The 20938-nt window shown below is 37.1% G+C and overlaps 1 protein-coding gene across 1 annotated transcript; it reads left to right on the forward strand.

Annotated features, from left to right (window-relative positions):
- The first annotated feature begins 51 nt into the window (after positions 1-51).
- On the forward strand, positions 52-20697 carry LOC146330219 (integrin alpha-L-like). Its single transcript, XM_084715705.1, has 31 exons — positions 52-84; positions 3377-3494; positions 3838-3929; positions 4104-4186; positions 4307-4421; positions 4531-4661; positions 4764-4906; positions 5108-5261; positions 6951-7086; positions 7203-7276; positions 8343-8460; positions 8787-8929; positions 9349-9495; positions 10914-11111; positions 12170-12300; positions 13412-13569; positions 13665-13831; positions 15246-15362; positions 16429-16499; positions 16605-16746; positions 17159-17257; positions 17413-17492; positions 17621-17701; positions 17823-17898; positions 18577-18684; positions 18771-18812; positions 18907-19032; positions 19403-19516; positions 19629-19676; positions 19782-19892; positions 20427-20697. The coding sequence occupies exons 1-31, from the start codon at positions 72-74 to the stop codon at positions 20643-20645; spliced, it is 3555 nt and encodes a 1184-aa protein (XP_084571831.1). The 5' UTR covers positions 52-71; the 3' UTR covers positions 20646-20697.
- Positions 20698-20938: the final 241 nt, after the last annotated feature.

Here is a 20938-nt window from a genome sequence, read left to right on the forward strand (position 1 = left end):
ACTGGTACTGCTATGCAAGAAGGGTGATGTGAAAGATGTACAGGCAGCGTCACATCTTGCTGCTCACCTACATGGTGGCTGTTGGTAAGATCAAATTTTTTTTGTTACATGTTGAGTCATTTATGAGACAGTATTCATCTAAGATAGAAAAACAGGGAGGCTTTACATGAGTGAAAAATGTGAGCAATCTGGAGGAAAAAACCCTTGCAGATGTAAAACCTGTGACTGTAAAATCTTACAAAACTATAAGGTTCACTATTTTATTTTTCTCATATTCTATTATCTTTTTTTTAAGCTTCAAAAGTCAGTTTAATGTAAAGAAACTGAACTGATTGAGTGCAAAAACTTAGGAAATGTATTATGAAACTCATGCTGGCCACATTTGAATCATTCATGTAACTTCAAGTAGGTTTGCAGAATCAAGTTAAAACTTGAGCAACGACTTTTACAGTGCTGACAGAAACTATTTCTTTACAACGAAAATGTTGTTGACAGAAACTGAAAGGTCTGTCTCTTATCCAGAAGAACTAGAACATTGTCCTTAAGAAGACTAACTGCTCTTGAGTTTTTCTAAATGTACTTTTGTTTTATGTCTTTAACCAGCTTAAACTTCTATTTGCCTCAATTGTGGTGGAGTTGTTGAAAACATATTTCACAAAACAGAAATCACAACTATTGATGCAGTCAGTCAGTGGTGAAGGAAGTATCAAGATCCGTTACTGAAGTAAAACCATTGATACCACAGTGTAAAAATACTACATTATAAGTAAAAATCTGGCGTAGAAAATCTTACTTAGTAAATATAATCAGAAAAATTGTCCCAGTGGAGAAAAATGGTTCCTGTGACTATACTACTTTATATTATTATATTAAACTATTCATACTCCTGTATTAATGTAAAATTTATACTGTTGCAGTTGGTTACGGTAGAGATAATTTTAAACTATTTTGTATAGGACTGCAGTATGATTGTTTTCATTATGGATTAATCTGATTTATTTTTTATTAACTGACTGTAAAAATTCTGAAAATAGTGAGTAATGCTGTCACAATTACCCAGACCTCAAAGTGACACATTTAACATGCTTGTTTGTTTTTTTCAACTAATAGTCCAATCCTCCAAATTATTGAAAATAAATTAGAATGATTAAAACAGTTAAAGGGAGTATCAACAAATCCTCACATTTTTGAAGTGGAAACATGAAATGATTTTGCATGAAAAATAACAGACAATTAACAAAATAGTTACAAATTAATCCGGTGTCAATAAACTGATCAACTAATTTCTTCAGTTGTAGAAAAATTGTAACGTACCGAATAACTGAAGAAAAAAAAAAAAGTAAAAAGTACAATCAATAAAACTGAACTTGAATTAATGAATCATTAGAACTACTAATAAATTTTTTGGTTTCATTTTTTATTTAGGTGACCTGACCCTCTAAGACCTGACAATATGTATACAGTGGCTAAGAGAGCTGAATGCGCTTTTGTTTTATTTGTTGAAATTCTCTTTACATCCCAGCATCATTCAATAAATACAATGCTCTGACACAAAAAATAAACAAATCCAGTATCTGTGGCTGGCGTAAGCTTGTAATAATATTAATGTAATAAGCCCATCATTTCATTCAGCTTGAACGACAGTTAGTTGGCCTACCTGCATTTACTCTGCCTGTGCACTCATTGCACATGACCAGTGCTCCACAAGGCTGGGCACATATATTACTAAAGCTATAGCAAGCTAGTTGCACAAGAAGAGAAAGCAGAGAGAAGCAGAGAAAGTGCAGCCAAAAAGCCCTGATGCTGACATGATAGCTTGACAGTTGTTGTTCCTCTTCATTGTTTTCATTGGTTAGAAACTCGTCCTCCAGCAGTAGTCAGGCAGCGTGCCTCCATGTATTTTTGTGGAGTGGCTTTGAAGGGAAACTGTGGGATTTTTTTGGGCTGGACATGTTAAAAACCTAGATTCCTTTTGCTGGCATTTCCAACATTACACCCCTAGCTTTAATTGATTTCTTGACCCACTGGGGGGCGACACAATAGGCTGTAAACACAACAATGATGTTAAAAGGACCACACACATATTATGGTTTTAATAAAGTCCGGAGGCAAATAGCTGCATCTTCAGCTATACATTCATTTGCTAGCTGCCAACCATGTCTGTCGTTCGGTGCTTGCAGATATAATGGTGGTTCAGTGGGTTTGCGCGGCTTGTTTGCTGGGAACAACACTGATGAGACAGAAGAGAGAGTGAACTAAGGCAGTAAATAGGTTGGCTGGTCAACCCAAACAAGGAGCTGAAGGATGCTAACATGCTCTGTAGAGTTTGAGAGAACCTTAATTTGTCATGACCTTTCAAATTATCTAGTCATCATGCTAAATAAATGAATAAATAAAGCACAGCTCCTTCACATGCAAAAAGTACTGCAGATAACAGAATCTGTCACTGGGATGAGTCAGAGTGTGAACAGGAGAGGAACCCAAACAGACAGCTGAGAAGGATGCATGATTTTAATAATGAAGTAGATCAAAAAAATGAAAAAGTTCACACTTTTTCTGCCTGGGGGAAATCCAGGGTAGTGAAAAATGTGTTGTCGGCCTATAAAGCCTTTTGTGGCTTCAGAGGGAGTTATGCAAAGTGCAAAAAATTATGTCAGGTAATGTCACTTGAGTCAACATTGGTCGGGACTGAAGACTTAAAGGCTGACAGTGAAGAAATGGAGGTGTGGCGTTAAACAGAATGGAGATTACCGAAACTCTGTAGCCCACTCCTCAGCTCTGCTTGAGGCCAGCTGCTCAAGGCAGCATTAGTTGCTACCAGCATAGCACACCCAGATTTATGGCTGAACTGTCGGACATTGAATTGCATTGTGGGTAAAAAAAAAAAGCTGGTTCTGCTGCATCGATTTTGATCCTTTCTTAAACTGTCCATTCTGAGTTCAACAGTATGGTGTAATGTTAAATTGATGGAGTACCCTTTAAACATTAACACTGTAGGTTAGTAGCACCCCTGTGTGTTGCAATTAGTTCTCTCAGCCACCATGAAAAAGGCATGAAATAAATATAAATATGCACATAATCACAACAAAGATAAACAAGCATCTACCACAGATGTACGTTGATATCTTTTCACACACTGGCTACATTTCTTTGTTTGAACTGTATAATAATTATTTACACTCGTAGAAATGATGTGTAGACCTGATAATACATAGTGAATCCATGCATTCGCAATTGCTATGAAAAACAACTGTATATTATTTTATATTTCTCAAATTCTGATTATTAAAAATATTTTCAAATTGGTTGCCAATTACTCAGGTGAAAGCTTCCACAACTTAAACATGTGGTCTTTTTTTTTTCTCACAAACTGCAGCCATCCCTGTCTCTTTGGCTTTCAACATTAATATGACAAATCCTGATGTCTATAATGGAGAGCAAAAAGATTTCTTTGGATACAAAGTGCTTCAGTTCATGTCTGGCACAAAGAAAGGGTAAGTTTGCATTTGCATGTTGGTGATTCAGTTGATATTCGGCAGCACTGTGACTGTGAAAATCATTATGAAGTTAAATTGCTCAAATTTCCATCAGCTCTTTGCAATTCACTTGAGCGTAGATGGTTGATAATTCTAGTTTCCTTCAGCAGTAACATTTTGTGGTTTATCAGTTTGAATGACGTGGCATCCTGTCACTGTCAGTAATCTTCTTGCATCAAACAAAGACAACTCTAACACCCTGCTAACAGCTTAAGACTTCTTTTCTTTTGCTTTAAAACTGTAGGCCTGGCCACTGAAATGTTAAGATTATTGTAATCATGGCTGTTGACCTCATCCACAGGATAATTGTTGCTGCACCTCTGCAGCTAAATGGATCTGGGGGAATATGCAAATTTGACCAAGTCCAATCACCCCAGTGCTTCAATGCTACAGGTATATAAATGCAGATTTTAAGGTCAATACTACACAATGAATCACAGTATTAAAAACAGAGCAGGTACGGTTTCCAGCAATGCAGGAATGTGAAATATAAATTTAAAATATTTCATAATGTAGCTCAGAAAGTTTGACTATTTTTGAATAACTATTAAAATGCTACTCTTGCAGACATTTCTGTCAAAGACACAACAATACCAGTAAAGCACCTTGGCCTATCGATAGCTGAAGACACCCGACGCTCCCAATTCACGGTAAAGTTCTGCAAGATTTTTTTTTTTTTTTTTTTTGGAACATTTGAGTTCTGAGCAAAAAAAAAAAAAATCAACATTGCTGATCAAATTTCTTTCACCTCACCTTGTGGTCTGATCTAGGTTTGCAGTCCAAGTGTAGCTCATGAATGCTACGGGAATTCCTATCTGAACAGTGTGTGTTACAAGATAACAGACGATCTTCAGCAAATCTCCTCTTTCACACCTGCTTTTCAAGGTAGAAGGCATTTGGAGAACGTAAACGTCTCCCACTCTCCGGTTATAAACATCATATCATACTCAATGTTTCTGTCCTGTACAGCTAAGTATTTTTCATACATTTTCAGACTGCACAAAAAAGACAGTGGACCTTGTCTTTCTATTCGATGGATCAGGAAGTATGACGACAGACGAGTTCAACAAAAATAAAGACTTCATTGTGGATATAATGAACAGCCTTGAGAACACATCAATCAAGGTCACTGCACTACTGCAACATCAAAACATACACAGAATGTATTTGTTAAATTATCTACATAATGTTATATGAATACTGTTTCATGTTGTCTCCTTTTTGCAGTTTGCAGCAGTTCAGTTCTCCACAGAGGTCAAGAAAGTTTTTGACTTCAATGACTATGAAGCTGGTCGTGCTCTTGATAAACTAAGGAAAGAAACCCATATGAAGGCTCTTACCAACACACACAAAGCGCTCAACTTTGTGTTGTAAGTTCAGTTACATTATACAAACTGTTTAAATTAGCAGCTCTTATTGAGATAAAAAAAAGAAACACTACAATTCTAAGATTGGTATTTTATATGGTCAAGTAATCTTTATTTAGTGTATATTTATTTATGAAATTTAGTTTTATTTAGTTTTTAGTTTTATTCGGAGCATTACAAATTCTACTGTTACATCTGTTTCAGGGAGGAAATCCTTGAAAACCCAGATGCAGGTGCCTCTCCTGATGCAACTCAAGTTGTGGTGTTAATCACAGATGGAGATCCCAGTGATACAGATAGAAAATTGGGGATTATTAAAAAATACGATGACAAAAACATCATCCGCTTAGTCATCGGGGTAAGCTGTCATGCAATATAACATGTCTCGTTATTCTGTCTTATTTGTCCAATACATAAATCTCTGTTAAATAATAGAAATGATCTGATCTGATATTTATTTATTCAGCTAAAGTAATCACATGTGGTAGGCTCAGAGATCAATTATAGTTAAAGGGTTAGGGGGGCTGAGAGCCCACCCTGGGCTTGCAAAGCTGGATGTATCACCAGTTACAGTCAAATTTAAAAATGAATTCAGAAAAACCATGCCCACTTTTTTTGGATGTAACAATGTAGAAAAACAGATCAGGAATAAGCTTCTGCACAAGGGCAGCTTACAAGCATCATTAACTATCTAATGCAGCATAAATCTTTTTTTCCATGTAAAAATAGTTATGTTTTTCTGATGAGATAGTTTTTCATGTAAAATAATCTGCTCTGGTGCCTGTTGAAATAGGCTCTGAATGGCTAAGAGCTAGCCCTGGGAATAAATTAATAAAGTTACCACAGTCAGTTTGTAAAATTCAGGTTTGGACTTAAATGCAGACAATGGAGACAGTCAACAGACAACAAAAAGCTTACAGTTAGTAGACAGGAAGAATCCTGACCCAGAGCAAGGTGAAAATGAAACTATAAATCCAAAATGTGAGATAGGAAAATCAAAGTTCAAGAAATGCAAAACTCCAAAAAACACAAACAGGAACAAACACCAGGGTAATAGTCACAAGGAAAAAGAAAGACCAAAAGATCAGTCAAAGATGAAATAGCAACTACAGAGGGAAGAGACACAGGACTAAATACACTTTTAATTTTTAATGTAAAAAAATTAAATATTTTTTCATGTAAAAAAATGTCTCTGGTGCTGGTTATAGGCTGCATGTAGAGCCTGCTGGAGGTCTCATAAATTCAGAAAAACACAGACATTTTTTCAAGTGAATGCAATAAGGTTCCATACAAGGAAACCTTACAAGCACAGTTAACTATCAACTTAATATCAATACAGCAATATATCAAGACATAGGAAAATAAGTCAAAGAACTAATATACAATAATTAGTTAATACAATAACTAGGTACAAAAATCATTATCAGTACAAAACACAGTATGGTAACAACAATGAGAACAGAATCAGATGGGATTTAAAGGTGGAGAGAGAGAGTCAATATTTTGAATGTCATATCCAGACCAAGTAACACTATCAATTTGTGTCTCAAAAGAACGTATACTGTATACTTTCAAGAATGGTACCACACTCTTAACCTGAGGGGAAGGAAGGACTCTGGATTTGTCAATAGTCAAAGAAAAACAGAAGTCAGGTTTAGCAAGAGTAGATTTAGTACCTATTAGGGGAACCTCAGTTTAATCACTGTTACGTCTGAGTTGTATGAGAACCAAGACTTATCTAAGTAAGTCGTAAAGGGAAACAGGCAAAGAATAGAAGTAGGCTTGGTGGAGATAAAGCTGGGTGTCGTCTGATTAGCACTGAAATTGGATGCTGGTTTTCCTAAAGATGTAGCCAAGAGGTAGAAGGCAGGTAATAAATAGAAGTGGGTCCTAAATAGATCCCTGTGGAACACCACTGGTAACTGGAAAGAATGGTGATCTAACATTAAAAAAGTCAAATATTGCACAAAATTGTGTTGTTAATCTTGTTGACATCACACTTGACGGTATATAATTTTTGTCATTTCAAGCAACTTTCTGGTTTCAGGTCAAAGATGCTAAGCTGGACAAATTCAGGAACATTGCTTCAGAACCGAAAGACAAAAATGCCTTCAAAATTCAGAATTATGACGGACTCACAGGAATACTGGGAAACTTTCAAAAGAAGATCTTTACAATGGAAGGTGATTATCAATATTTTTTTCCTTCTCCGTACAATAATATTGTTACAAAAATCAACTTTGTCTTCCTGGTGTGTCCCTGCAATAGTAACATGAAATGCTAATGCCTTTACATTTAGGCACCAAAGTGTCTCGGGCAGGAAACCTGACTAATGAAATGTCTCAGAGTGGAAGCAGCGCTGTCTTCTACAAGGTGAGTAAAGTCAAAACGACAAAACGTGGTTAAGTTTGTCTTTTGACATTTAAGAATTTTGGACCTTCAATTTTAGCACAAACATTTGACCTGTCAGTGTGGTGTCAGTGGAATAGAAGTTTTGCATTAAAACAAACTATCTGGTGAAATCTGTAAATTTGTTAAAATATATGACAATGACACCAACTAACCAACTAACTAAATAACACAAGTACGACACAGAAACTTTTTCAAGAAGGGCCACATATGTGCTTCTAGTGACCGTCAAAGCTCCAGCAGACTGTGTTTCTAGTGTTTCACACTGTTGTCTGCACACCCTCAGTCCACCCCCTCCTTAAAAATTATGCAGTGGGTGAAGTTACACTTTAACTTATGTGGAGAGCAGATCCATAGTCTTGTGACCCTCGTTGTCATCTTTGTCATCATGGTAACAAAAAATAAAAATAAAATAAAACTTTAACATGTTAATGTTATGAAACAGTAGTTTAGTTAGGGCCCTGTGAGTAATTGCCAACTTGTCCAGGGTGTAACCCGCCTCTCACCCAAAGTCAGCTGGGATAGGCTCCACCTCCCCGTGACCTGTCAGGTTAAGTGGTTACCGACAATGGATGGATGGATGGATGGATGGACGGGGTTTAGTTAGGGTTAGAGTTAAAAGAGTATGTTAAGTTACGTTAGACATGTGATGTAAGTTGTGCTAGGGCCATTAATGTATGGACAATATTTTAAAACAAGTCAATGTTGACTTCACACTTGGTTTCACACTGGACAGGCATAGTAATCTCCTGGGTAAAAGTCTTTGTGTTTGTTTGATCTGTTCATCCATCCAGACTTCAACAGACATTTTCACTTTTTATTCTAGGTAATCTGACATTTTTTATGCATGGTATTTGGACACATCTGCTCTCTATAGAAGTTAATGTGAAGAATTGCCACATGCACTGCACACAGTTTCAAAGTCTAAAGTCATACTATTTATATGCAGATTTAAGAGAATGAGCTGGCAAGTCATCTCCACTCTACTTCTCTCTGTGCTCTAATCTGACCTGCGAATTTCTGTCAACAGGATACTTTGATTCTGGGGTCTGTGGGATCAAACAGCTGGCGTGGTTCTCTGCAAGAGTATCATGAAAAAGAAGAAACACAAATTGAAGATCCAGACATCCCGAAGGACTCCTACCTAGGTACTGAACATGAAATTAGTTATTTCTTTTCAGATTATCTGCCTCTTTATCGCCATGATTTTTAAAATTTTTGATATTATTTGACATAATTCTTGGTAAAACAAACAACAAAACAATGCCTCAGTACATTCCCTCTATCAGTTTCCAACCTCAGTGAGGGGTTTAAATTAGCTTTCTATTGTAAATATACGCTCAGTGAATGTGTATGTGCAAACCCTTCACAATAAGATACACTACCATTAGGTTTCATTTTTGAATCTGAACACTGCATTATATCTCTCTGATGTGAGCGAACATTTTGCACATTCTGTCTGACACTGTCGCAGGATACTCTACTTCCGTTGGAGAGAAGGCTAACCATCCTCTGTATTTCACGGGTGCACCGAGATTTGCACACACAGGACAGGTCGTATTTTTCAGACATGATGGCATGAAATGGACTGTAAACCAAAGAATGAATGGGGACCAGGTTAGTGACTGTCTTGAGAAAACTTTTTTTTTAAGTTTGCACTTGAGGTGCTATGCTTAACATGTTTAAAGCCAGTGCAAGTTAATGCCTTTTTGTTATCCTACTATTAGAGTTAGTGTATAATTTTGAGGGCATTTATCATAGATCTAGTTTGTAATTGAATAACAGTAGACTGTTTAAGTCAGGTTTACTTTCATCATAAATGTAAGCACTCACATCTAAATCTGTATTTCCTTTGCAGTTACTCAGATAACTAAGCTTCTTGGAACAAGCTGCAGCAAGTTTTTTTTTTATTATTTAGAGATGCAAAATGCTGCATGTTACACTTTCATTCAGTGGTTGCAGAGAGGAAACCAGATAACTTCCTAGCCATGGCACCATTTTTTTTAAATTTCAAGCATATAAATTTAACTTTTCAGATCGGTTCCTACTTCGGTGCAGAGCTGTGTTCAGTTGATGTCGACTCAGACAATAACACTGACTTCCTGTTGGTGGGAGCTCCACTCTTCTACCATCCTCAGGAGAAAAGAGAAGGCCAGATATATGTCTACACACTGACTGATGAGGTAGGATCAGACTCTGTATTTAAGCTGGAATGAGGTTACAGGGAGATAATTAATGCATTCATTTTCCAATCAATCATCCATTTACCAAGCAACTGTAGACTAGTATGTAAACATATAAACTCATGCAACATACTGTTAGAAAACTTAGATTCTTGTGTTTCAATGTCTGCCAAACTTTCCAGATACAATCAGCACCACAAATAAACATACACTATCAAAACTGTTTCAAAATCTGGGCAACCTATATTTTAAAACTCAACAGTAACAAAACACACAGTGAGATCCATAATTGCTCTCAAAACGAGGCACACGATGTTTACACTTATGTTTATGTCAAAACAAACAACTACTGTGTAAACATGTATACTCCTGTGACACTGTTAGAAAGCTGAGATTCTGGTGATTCCACTGATGCCAAGCATGTCCAAATACAATGACGACAGCAGGTACAGTCAGTGTGAAAAGACTACAACAAATTTCTGCAGAGGCAACTCACTAGATGTCATCTTCCAGTCTCTCCCATTCAGGCAAACGACAGTAGTATTCCAGGAAAAAACTGTCTCATTTTATTCCAAAAGGTTCAGTTGATTCAGTCCACTAACATTTAGTCCAAGACACGCAATTTTCACAAACACAAAACTGCGAAAAACGAGCCGGCAGAAGCTGTAACCTTCCACTACAAACGTCCTTTTTGCCGTTGCCTCTTGTCACAGACGCCATTACAGCACTTCATTCTCTTTGCTGCAGCCTGACCTTTTGACTGACATGTCACTTAGGACAATAGGAGCTTTCATGCCTCGTCCATAGCCTTCAGTATCCAATGAGAGTCTGACTTTGAAGGAGGAGCTTGTTTCTGTTCTCCCTTGTAAAGACAGAGCCAACTGGAACAGATTATGCGGATGAATGGCGCTTCATATAGCCAATGAAAATTACATTATGCAGCCTTTATGTAGAAAATATGGAAATTAGGTTCATTTAGGTAGTTTTACTGTGAGTTGTTTCTTTTATGAACTTCACTCTTTTTTTTTATGCTTTATAAACAATTCACGTTTGTTTTCAACAAGGAAAACAGTACGATATTGATCTATGTTTCAGTCGCTTTGAAGCAGGGTTCTTTTGAGGTCTCCAAATGACAATGAATTTTTTTTTTTTTTTTTAAGAAAACATCTGGACAAATTCTCAGAAAAACAAATATTTATTCTTTGTGGTGTTGTTATCACAATTGAACTTGGGGCTAGGTAAGGCTGTGGTCTTATTTCCAGCTAACAAATAATAGTTTTAGTCATCTGTAAGGATTTTAAATAATAACAACTACTACTAATAATAATAATGACTGTTGGGGAGAAAACCTCAGACTGTTACATAATGCATAATTTCAAAGAGCTGTAACAGGTAAACGCATGTTTTTATTTCCACAGATGAAACTGGAATCTGCACTGACTGTGACTGCACCGTCCACGGGTAGATTTGGCACCACCATATCCAGTCTTGCAGATCTGAATGGAGACGGTCTCCGAGACGTTGCTGTTGGAGCCCCCCTTGAGGATGATAACAGGGGCGTTGTGTACATCTTCCTTGGCGACAAAAACAGAGGGATACGTGACGCTTTCAGCCAGGTGAGATAGAGAAAACCCAACAGAGAAAATCTTTTGGTTTTGGTTTTAGCTGAAGAAAACAGAAGCACATTGGACGAGTTATGGTACTCATGGTGGGAGCGGACGAAAAAAAGAGAAAAACACATCAATTAGTTGTGCATTGACTGTGGAACACAAAGTCCCTTGGTCAAGTCAGGCCGGGGACCATCTCTGTCTAAAAAGCGCATCAATAAATAAAAAAATAATAGTTTTTATATATATTATGAGGAGTCAACATGTTCGACTCCCAACTACGGCAGCCTGGTCAGTGGCCCTATGTTTCAAACTAAGATGCCCCTGCAGGGCTCTGCAGGCAAGTTAGCAGTAATAAATATCCAACTTTCAGGCAGACTTTAAAATTAAAGGCTCAAAAACTCCTCGGTTAGATTTAGGAAAAGATTGTGGTTTTGGTAAAAATAATACTAATTTTATGTCACTTGCTTAAGATTATGTACATAACTTAGGCATGTTATGTAACATATGCATATGTTATGTAGCTTAAAAGAAAATCTGCAATATATTCACTGTAATAAATCATAAAATTACCATAAGTCATCAGAAATGAAGGAAACATGCCAAATTGAAATTCTTGCTCTGATACTACAGCTGCTACATTCGCCTTCGAAATTTCCATTCTGCTTCTTGATATTTATTAGTTAAAATTAATGTTGAATGTTTGCCCAACGATTTAGTGTCTGTTTATGAGTCATAAGAAATCATCAATAATCTCTTAGAAGGAGTAGATGTTTATGTAAATTTTAACAGAGTCTGGGAGTCAGTAAGGCAGGCTGTCACTGAATTCAAACTCCAGAGTGTGTACTTTCAGAGTAGTGGGCTTTTGTTTAGAATGACAGGTTGAACTTTACAGTGACAGGCAGTTTAGAGTTACAAGCAGCTGATAAACTTACAGTGAAGGTCTTGGCGTCAATCGTGATTGTCAGTTTACAATCTTGATTTTGGTAATTACCTTCACAATCCTTTATTTGTCTCACCCTGAGAGATCACACACAGTTTCAGGTGTCAAACTTCTGTTATTCCAGAGAATCATGGGACAGAAAATAAATCCTGGGCTGAGATTCTTTGGACAGGCCATTGATGGAGACATTGACCTCGGAGAGGATGGACTCCCGGATATTGTGGTCGGATCACAGGGCACGGCTGTTATCTTAAGGTATTGGTAACAAGTATATCAATCATCTACAATACAATCTACCAGTAATAGGGTAAAAAAATGGCTGCAAACAAATTAATCTATGGCTCTGCCAGAGCAAAGTGAAAGAGGTAAGTGAAAGAGAGAAACCAGGGATAGTAGTAAAACTTTGTTTGCGCATCAGTAACTCAGTTGTTGTTTGTGCTCAATCTCCAAAGCTTTGATACATGGTACATTTGTCTACTACAAATAAAACTAATTTGGAAGTCTAGTACATAATCACAGATTATGTGAGTTGTTGTCAAATACAAAGAGATCTGTTGTTACAACTGCAGGCTGCCATCATGTGCAGACAGACTAATTGCACCACAGACTTTGCACTTCGACCAGGTTTTAACCAGTCTAAGGCGCAAGCGGTGTTTACTCCAATGTGCTAAGCACAAGATAGCAAATATGGCTGGCCACACCTTCATTTGCCTTCATTTTTAGATCTGCCACCCATGGCAGCACAGAGCAGGCGCAAATTCATTTATTACCTTGCAGACATGGCAATAATGGCAATTGCACCAGTGTAAGATTGCAATGCCACCTGTGCCACTAGTGCAACAGCCTCACGGTGGGTGTAAAGGGCCTGTTATGGGTGAGTGGACTGTATTCCTGTATGTGCATGTGTCAGACAAAGGTTCAGTCACAGGTGGCCCCTGTGGTTCAGACTTTGTGGGCCCAGAATTGACAATATACACACTTGGCCCACACTTTTTGGATTGAGTTTAAATGTTCCAAGCCATTACATAGCTAACTGTTTTAGCATGTGGGCTTGTAGGTAGCATGAATGCAACTAAACAAATTAAACCAGAGAAACTTCTTCTTTCGGTTATGTAAGTCAATGTACAGCTTTATCTGAAAATAATTTTTTTGGTCATAAAATCCACAATGTTGCTCATAGAGACAAGCGACTTCTCCTGTGAGCTCAAAAAGGAAATAGGAATATACCATATTGATTACATGGCCACAACACTTCTGATTGGTAACCTGGTTTTGTAATAGTTTCCCCTACACAATCATACTGTGCATAACATCATGTGCAAAGTCTAATAATCCATTTGAAATGTTTTTGATTAATGTCTCTCAGGTCCAGACCAGTCTTTGATGTCAAGGCACGTTTGCGTTTTGAACCAAAGGAGATCAGCACAGAAAAAATTGACTGCGTGAGCAACTCAAAAGAAAATTTACCAATGGTCACCTTATCAGCCTGCTTTGAAATTGCGGAAACGACAGAGAGCAAAGAAAGTAGGGACATGACCCAATTATGTGATTCATTAACAACTGCTAAAACTGCACATTATATCAATGTATTATTTTAATCCGGCTGTGTGTCTTTGCAGATGTAATGAGTTCCGGACTAAACATCACGTACACACTCAATGTGGATCCCAACAGACAAGCATATCGAGGTTTCTTCAGTGACACTGACAGGAAGTCAAGGAATCTTACTAGTACCGTCAAGCTGACTAAGAAAGAGACGTGCTTGAACTACTCCATTTACATGCCAGTATGGATTTTAATTAGTAATATTGACCATCACATACTCATTATCTGTATATGAGCAGCAATCAACTTGACATTTATACATATCAGCTATGTCTCAATATCTCAACTGTTTAATTTACACTTTTACCTACACAACACATTTTTAAAAGCCTGTCAAGTGTACTAATGAACTTTTGATGGGTAGTGTGGTTAACAGTTGTGGGCTATATATTATTACACATTTCAGAGGTGTTTCCACACATATTTACTGCTCAGACTACAAAGACAGTTCATTATGATGATGATGTGGTGATTTGTGGCACATTTAATTTTATTGTAGACTAGATGTGAAATTGAAGAGCAAAGTGATACAAAACTCTGCACACATGAAAGGTGTTTTGTTTGGAGTGGTGTGTCGCCTAAAGCCCCACAGACTGTGTGCTTTGGGGTTCAGACTTTGTCCTGTGTGAACCGAAAGCCCATTTAACATATAGTTATATTCTTCATGAAAGAATGGCTTTGAGTCTTCCACTTGACATGAGATTTGAGAGGGATGAGAATGTGTTGGCACGTTGTATGTCAACCAAAATATAAAATTATCTCATGATACTAGATTTCAGCATTGAGGTACCTTTACATTCATGATTTTGCGTAGACATACTAACCTAAAAACCTGTAATTGAGAATCACAGTAAAGTTTCAGGACAACACAGACAGAGTGGTTGGAGATGGAGAGAGGCTGTGCTGTAGAGCCGCTGACTCTGAGCGTTACACACAGGAGTAAACTACAAATATAAAAGATTTGTGTGTAGACTATTTTTAGACTATTTTCTATATATATGACTGTAATACCTGGCTTAGACATTACCACTTTATCACCATAACACTTGAAAGGAAACAAAAAGTCTTGTTATCCTCCCATTCCAGTGCCATTGGCTATAGCCCAAAATGTTTGCTTTAGGCATGTGACATAAGGGCTCTTTATCCTACAGATGCTAAAATCCAAAGTGTATTCAACTGCGTCATATTTTTATTTGACTTTGGACCTCTCCTGAACCTTTAAGTTAAGATTTAGCATCAACACTGAAAATGTGCTGATGAGTTCCATTAAAACTAATATGCTTGCTGTATGTTTTAGCTGATGTGTATCTCTTTGGTCTTCAAAAGCTCAAATGTTCACCACCCACTTCCTCATGCAGCAACACCTTTTCTATCACGTTATCTTATCTTGAACTTGTAAAACTATAATAGTGACTTCTTATTCAACTTCATCACCAAAACAAATAACAGTAATACTGATAATTCTAAAAAATGTATTCATTGTTTGGTCCTTTAGCTTAATGTTGAAACCAATTTTTCTACAATGAAAAGTCTGTGCTTTTTGTTTGCAAATTTCTTCAACAATATGCAGATGACACTACTGTTTTTTCTTGTAGACATGTGTGAAAGACACATTATCACCCATCAGCATCAAATTAAATTTTTCTCAAGATGACAGCGAGAGCGCGAGAAGCGTCCTGAACGTGGACAGCAAAAAGCAGGCTGTTGTTGAGGTATGTACAGCAGAAGACTGCAGGCAGTCACATGAAATTTTCATCCTTACTGATTTTCTTTTTATGTGTCCATCTCAATTTCTAAGAGATTTGTGCTTAGAGAAAGAATAGTTCTGCTCATTGCTACACAAAAACATATATGAAATGCAATTCTGTTTTAAGGATATGTTGATGACTTTTATTAATTTGTCTTTTGTAACACTTAATCTTTCCAAGTGGGCAGTTACCTTTGGTACAAATAGCAAAATCTGCCTTGAAGACATATTTGTTACTAAAAGTGAGCTGACGCAATGATGTTTTTTATCAGCACAGCCAGGAAGGTAAAGGAGAAACATGTAATATATTTACTGTAATAAATCATAAAATTACCATGATATGTCATCAGAGATTAAGGAAACATGTTAAGTTGAAATACCTTCTGCTCTGACACCTTCTGAAATGTCAGTTCCGGGTAAGGATGACTTGCCTTTTCAAGTTAGAGTTCAAATTAATGCCAAATGTTCACAGAAAAGTTAATAGTAAACAATAAATGTCTGTCTGTCGGTTGTGAGAAATAATCATCAATAATCTTGTAGAAGTTGTAGATGTTTAGAATAGTTTATTGAGCAAGACGAGCAGTCACCGAAAAGTCCACAGTGTGTATTTACGGAGCAGTGGGCTTGTGTTTTCAGGGCAACAGGGTTAGTTTTACATTGACGGAAAACTGACAAAAGAAACAACCAGTAATAATAGTCAAGGCAAAGTCATTAAAATTGCTTATCTGTTCAAATTCATGACAGAATTGTTGAGATACTTCAGTTGGGACCAAAGTGGTGTAAACTGGCCAACTAACATTGCCTAACTAATATTAATTTTGGTGGTAAATGGAAATCAACTTGAAAATCAATATCATTATCATCATCTGGGACTAATTGAAGTCCGTCCTTTACATGTTTAAACTTGCCGCAAAACCTATATTTTTGGTCTGTTGTGTTCCAAAATAATCCTGTGTTGTTTGCATCATGTTTTTTTACTGGTTTGCTCCAGATTTTCAAACATGACATTAACAGAAATTTCTTTTTGACAGGTTCCCTTTGAAAAGCAGTGTAGAAAAAATGACATCTGCATTGCCGAGCTTGAGGTGGATTTCAACTTCACGTACGTGAATCTGACAAACAGTGACAGTAATTTTAACATAATCCGACCAAATGTAAGAAGTTCTCTCTCTCTCTCTCTCTCTCTCTCTCCCTCTCTCTCTCTCAGGACCCCGACATTATTGGTGGCGGAGGATAACTTTGTCAACCTGTCAATAAAACTGTCCAATCATGGTGATGACTCGTACAACACAAGCCTTTCAATGCAGTATCCTCTAGGCCTCTCCTTCTCTTGGATGACTCTTACAGAGGTGACTTAAAAATTATATACACTTGTACATATGTACACATGCTTGTTAAAGGGGGTACTTAACATATTTAAAAATCTGTATAACTGTCTGTATAACTACTGCAAAGTTTTCTTTCACACTATACTCCATGGTTTCTGTGCTGCTCAAAGAGTAGAGGAAACAAAACAGAAAATCTTTGGTGGATTTGAAACCCACACAGGATGTGGGGGTTGTCAGCAGAGACAGGAGTGTTTTTAGTCACAGTATCAACTGAAATCTCCTTCTTTAAACGTAATGAAAGTTTGAACTTAAACATATCTAAAAGTGCATCAAAGTGGAGCAAATGTTCATGCAAACATCACATCATTGAATTAAAACTAAAAGCAGTTCACACGTGTTTGTGCTTGTTTTTTTTCTTTCTTTCTTAAAACAGGCAACAAGACCAACGCTGTACAGGTGTGATGATCAACAAGAAGTCTTCGACAAAACGATATGTGGTGTCAGCCGTCCTGTGTATCGCAGCAGAACAGCTGTGAGTCATAATTGCATGCAGACACTCTCATGGCAGACAGAAGTGAAGTTTTGTAAATGTAGAAGTGTGACCAACTGCCTGGACTTTTGTCATTTACGATAATGTACAAGCAACTTCTCTAGTGAAACTGTTTTTTCTTTTTCTTTTCTGTGAAGGCGACATTCAAAACTTCTTTCCGCATCTTGACTGACCACGAGTGGAATGACATTGTTTCGATTACTGTTTGTGGAAAAAGGTACAGGCCCTGTCATACAATCCCACGCATATAAGAAAGCCAGACATTTTCTCTGTATGATTAAAATATTTATTAGCATCACATATTTTGTGTTTGATATTCACAAGAAATTCTTTTTACATCCTCAGTGATAATGCAAACTCCACCGGGATCCATTCTCTGACCAAAACCATTCCGGTACAATTTGAGATTAAAATGGAGGTAGCAGTGTAAGTGGCACCATTCACATCAATACTTTTTGTAACTGTAGTTATTATATGTGACTGGTACAATAATTAATAATCATCTCACATTTTCCTGCATGTTGTGATCATCCTTTACTCTTTTCAGGAAGGAAGAAACCACTACCTATCTGAACTTCACAACAGAGGACGCTGCACCCAAACAAATAGTTACTGTATATGAGGTGAGGCTTAAATTATTATGCAAGAAACAACCCATTGGAAATTTTAACTCATCATCACCAGCAGCAGCTCAGCACATCCCAGAAGCTGCTCTGCTCTCCGCTCTGCTTCAGATACGCGCCAAGTCTATTTTTGACGGATGCTGCGTCAATTAGTACAGAGCAGATCGAATGGGCAGGAAGTCAGACACAGAAAATGCAGGGAGAATCAGGTCAATTTTCAAAATAAAAGACCCCGTGCAGATTCACAATCAGAACTGTGGCGCAGACCTGCCATGCTTTGTGGAATCAACCAGTAAGAAGGGACTTGTCACATACATTGATTGATGTTTACAGTAGCAAATAATGTGTTATGTGTTCATGTGTGTGTGTGTGTGTGTGTGTGTGTGTGTGTTCAGTTTCACTTCAAGGGTTTACTCTAAGTTTTGAAGTACAATTTTACAAATACAAAGAAGAAAAGTAAATTATCTCAACAAAAGAGTAGTAATTGGTAAAACTTTTTTAAAACCTAATTTCAGAATTTGCCTTGAATTTTTGAGTTTTTTCAACTTTTTTTCTTTTTTTTAAAGTGTATTTTCCATACAGACATGAGAGTGATATCACTCAAACTTTCAGCAAGAAAGTGAATAAAACATATTGAATTGTTCTTTTAAAACTGACCATCTGTCTCACTTTTTGCAGATAACTAATCGGGGTTTCAAGGCTTTTCCTGTCAATGTGACCCTGTCCTTCCCAACTAAACTGGAACACGACTTTGAATATGAGAAACACCAAGTCTTTGTCAAGGAGGTAACATGCTGACTGTCAGAACACTACTTATACTGCTGCTGTGTAGAGAATTACAAATGTTTACCAGCTGCTTTTTCCTTTTTAAGAACAAAACTCAATGCACAAGAAGTACTGACGGGAACTCTGCAGTAAGTAAAACATATTTAGCATCAAAGTATTCTATCTGAGCATGTCATGAAATCACAAATTGCTTAGATAAAATGTACTGTTCTTGTGTTACAGGACTGCTCACCAGAGAATTACTGCAAAATCATAGTGTGTGACACTTTCATCCTGGACAAAGACTCAGTCACGGAGATTACATTGTCAGGAGACGCACAATTTAGGGATCTCAAACAGAAAGCATCGGTACGTAGAAACAACACACAAACACACGCATAAGGATAGGAGACAATTTCACAATCCATCACAGGACTGAGATTGGACAGAAAAAAGTTAACTGGAGCTGCTGGGAATTATAGGTCAGTTTTTTATATATATAAAAACGTGTGTAATGCTGAATGTTCAGTTTAGATTTATGGGACTGGATTGGGACAGGAATCATTTGGAAAGGGACAGAATTTTTTTCTCTGTCACGGGTCTGAGACAGGACAGTAGTATTTTTCTGTGTGGGTGGGATGGGACAGGAGTAAAAATCCACACCTTTGTCACCCTCTTCACCATAATTACCATTTTAAGTGGTGAATATATCATTAATTGACATGATCTTACTTTGCAGAATATTATTTTTCCTAAAAAATTTACTGGAGATAGAGCAGAGATTAAATTTAAAAGTGCTATACAAGTGGACTATGACAATCGACGATATGTGCTGGATTCTTATAAAAAAGAGGTATGTTGAAGTTTGACCACAGAAATGTCATTTCAAAGATAATGTGTTTAATGCTTTTCAGTATATTCACTTTCATATTAATTAACCTCTGAATAAATATGGTTTTAAACAGGAGAAGCCTGCTGAATTGGGGAAAGACAACGATCCAATAGTGAAATGGGTACATTCAACACACATGAACAGCCAAAACTGTTCTATCTAAGAAACTGAAGATCTTTATTCAAATAAGCTTTGGTCTAACAACACTTGTATTTTCTGTCAACAGACTGAAGTTCGGGTTGAGTTTATAATACCCATACAAAAAGACACGGTCATTGCAACTGGATGTGGCTTGGGATTTGGGCTTCTGATCATAATTGCAGTCATCATGTTTCTGGTGAGAGTCAATTTCCGGAAGAGTTTTATTCCAAATGTATGACATAAAAAAAAGTTAAGGGGACAGTTCATCTCAATATCAAAAATACATATTTGTCCTCTCTAGTGCTACGTATCCATATGAAATTTCTCACAATGTAACAAGGTCAGTAAATTATTTTGAGTAACAGTGTCATGATTTCTGGGAAGAGACAGTGCTGTTGAGTTTTTTGAATGTATTATTTTGGAACTTTGAGGAACTCAAGAGGAGTACCATTTATTCCCATTGAATTTGAGAGAAGGCAGACATCTTTACACCCAATGGCTGCGAAACCTGTCAACTCACACTAAAACATCTAGATCGATAAAATAGAGGAAGCTAGAGGAAAAATGTGTATTTTTGATATTGAGGTGAACTGTCCCTTTAATGAGTTCTATCTTCAGGCGCGGAGCTACGGCTTGAATATTAGTGGCTGAATTAAAAACATATAAAGGATGTTTTTCTAAAATGGGTCTCCGTGGCATTCATTCTAATGATTTTTCTTCTGTCTACAAGTTGGGTTGCTTTAAGAGGAAAAGGCCTGAGGACTTTGAAGAAAAGGAGGCTGAAGCCGCTTCCAGGGAGAAAGACCCTACTGGCTTAGCCCCTGCCCCCACCAATGGGACAGTCAGCCAATCAGAGAGTGACCAACTATCAGAGGAAAAAACGCTTCTTGATGATGGTGAGGCAAACGACGCCACCCCACTGCCTGATAAAGAGGTGAAACTAGATTAAAGTATGAACCAACAACTGTCGACGTGGGGCTTAAAGGATGCAGTATGCACAGGAGCATTCAAGAGTTTCATGGAATAATACTGCTACTCAACCATATCCAAAACAATGGCTTTTGCTGGCGGGAATAAGGGGAAGAATGTTAATTACAAACCAACTAATAATATACATATACAGTACTGTGCAAAAGGTTTTAGGCAGGTATGAAGAAATGTTGTAAAGTAAGAACGCTTTCAAAAATATAAAATGTAATTGTTTATTTTTTATCAATTTACAAAATGCAAAGTGAGCCAACA

The sequence above is a fragment of the Lutjanus erythropterus genome, chromosome 3, assembly GCF_056507025.1.
Source record: "Lutjanus erythropterus isolate fLutEry1 chromosome 3, fLutEry1.hap2, whole genome shotgun sequence".
NCBI lineage: Eukaryota > Metazoa > Chordata > Actinopteri > Lutjaniformes > Lutjanidae > Lutjanus > Lutjanus erythropterus.

Excerpts from the sequence above, each read along its gene's own strand:
- LOC146330219 (XM_084715705.1), top strand. Across the intron at positions 4,907-5,107 it reads AAAGCGCTCAACTTTGTGTT|GGAGGAAATCCTTGAAAACC; the intron begins GTAAGTTCAGTT and ends CATCTGTTTCAG. Across the intron at positions 7,087-7,202 it reads GAAGATCTTTACAATGGAAG|GCACCAAAGTGTCTCGGGCA; the intron begins GTGATTATCAAT and ends CTTTACATTTAG.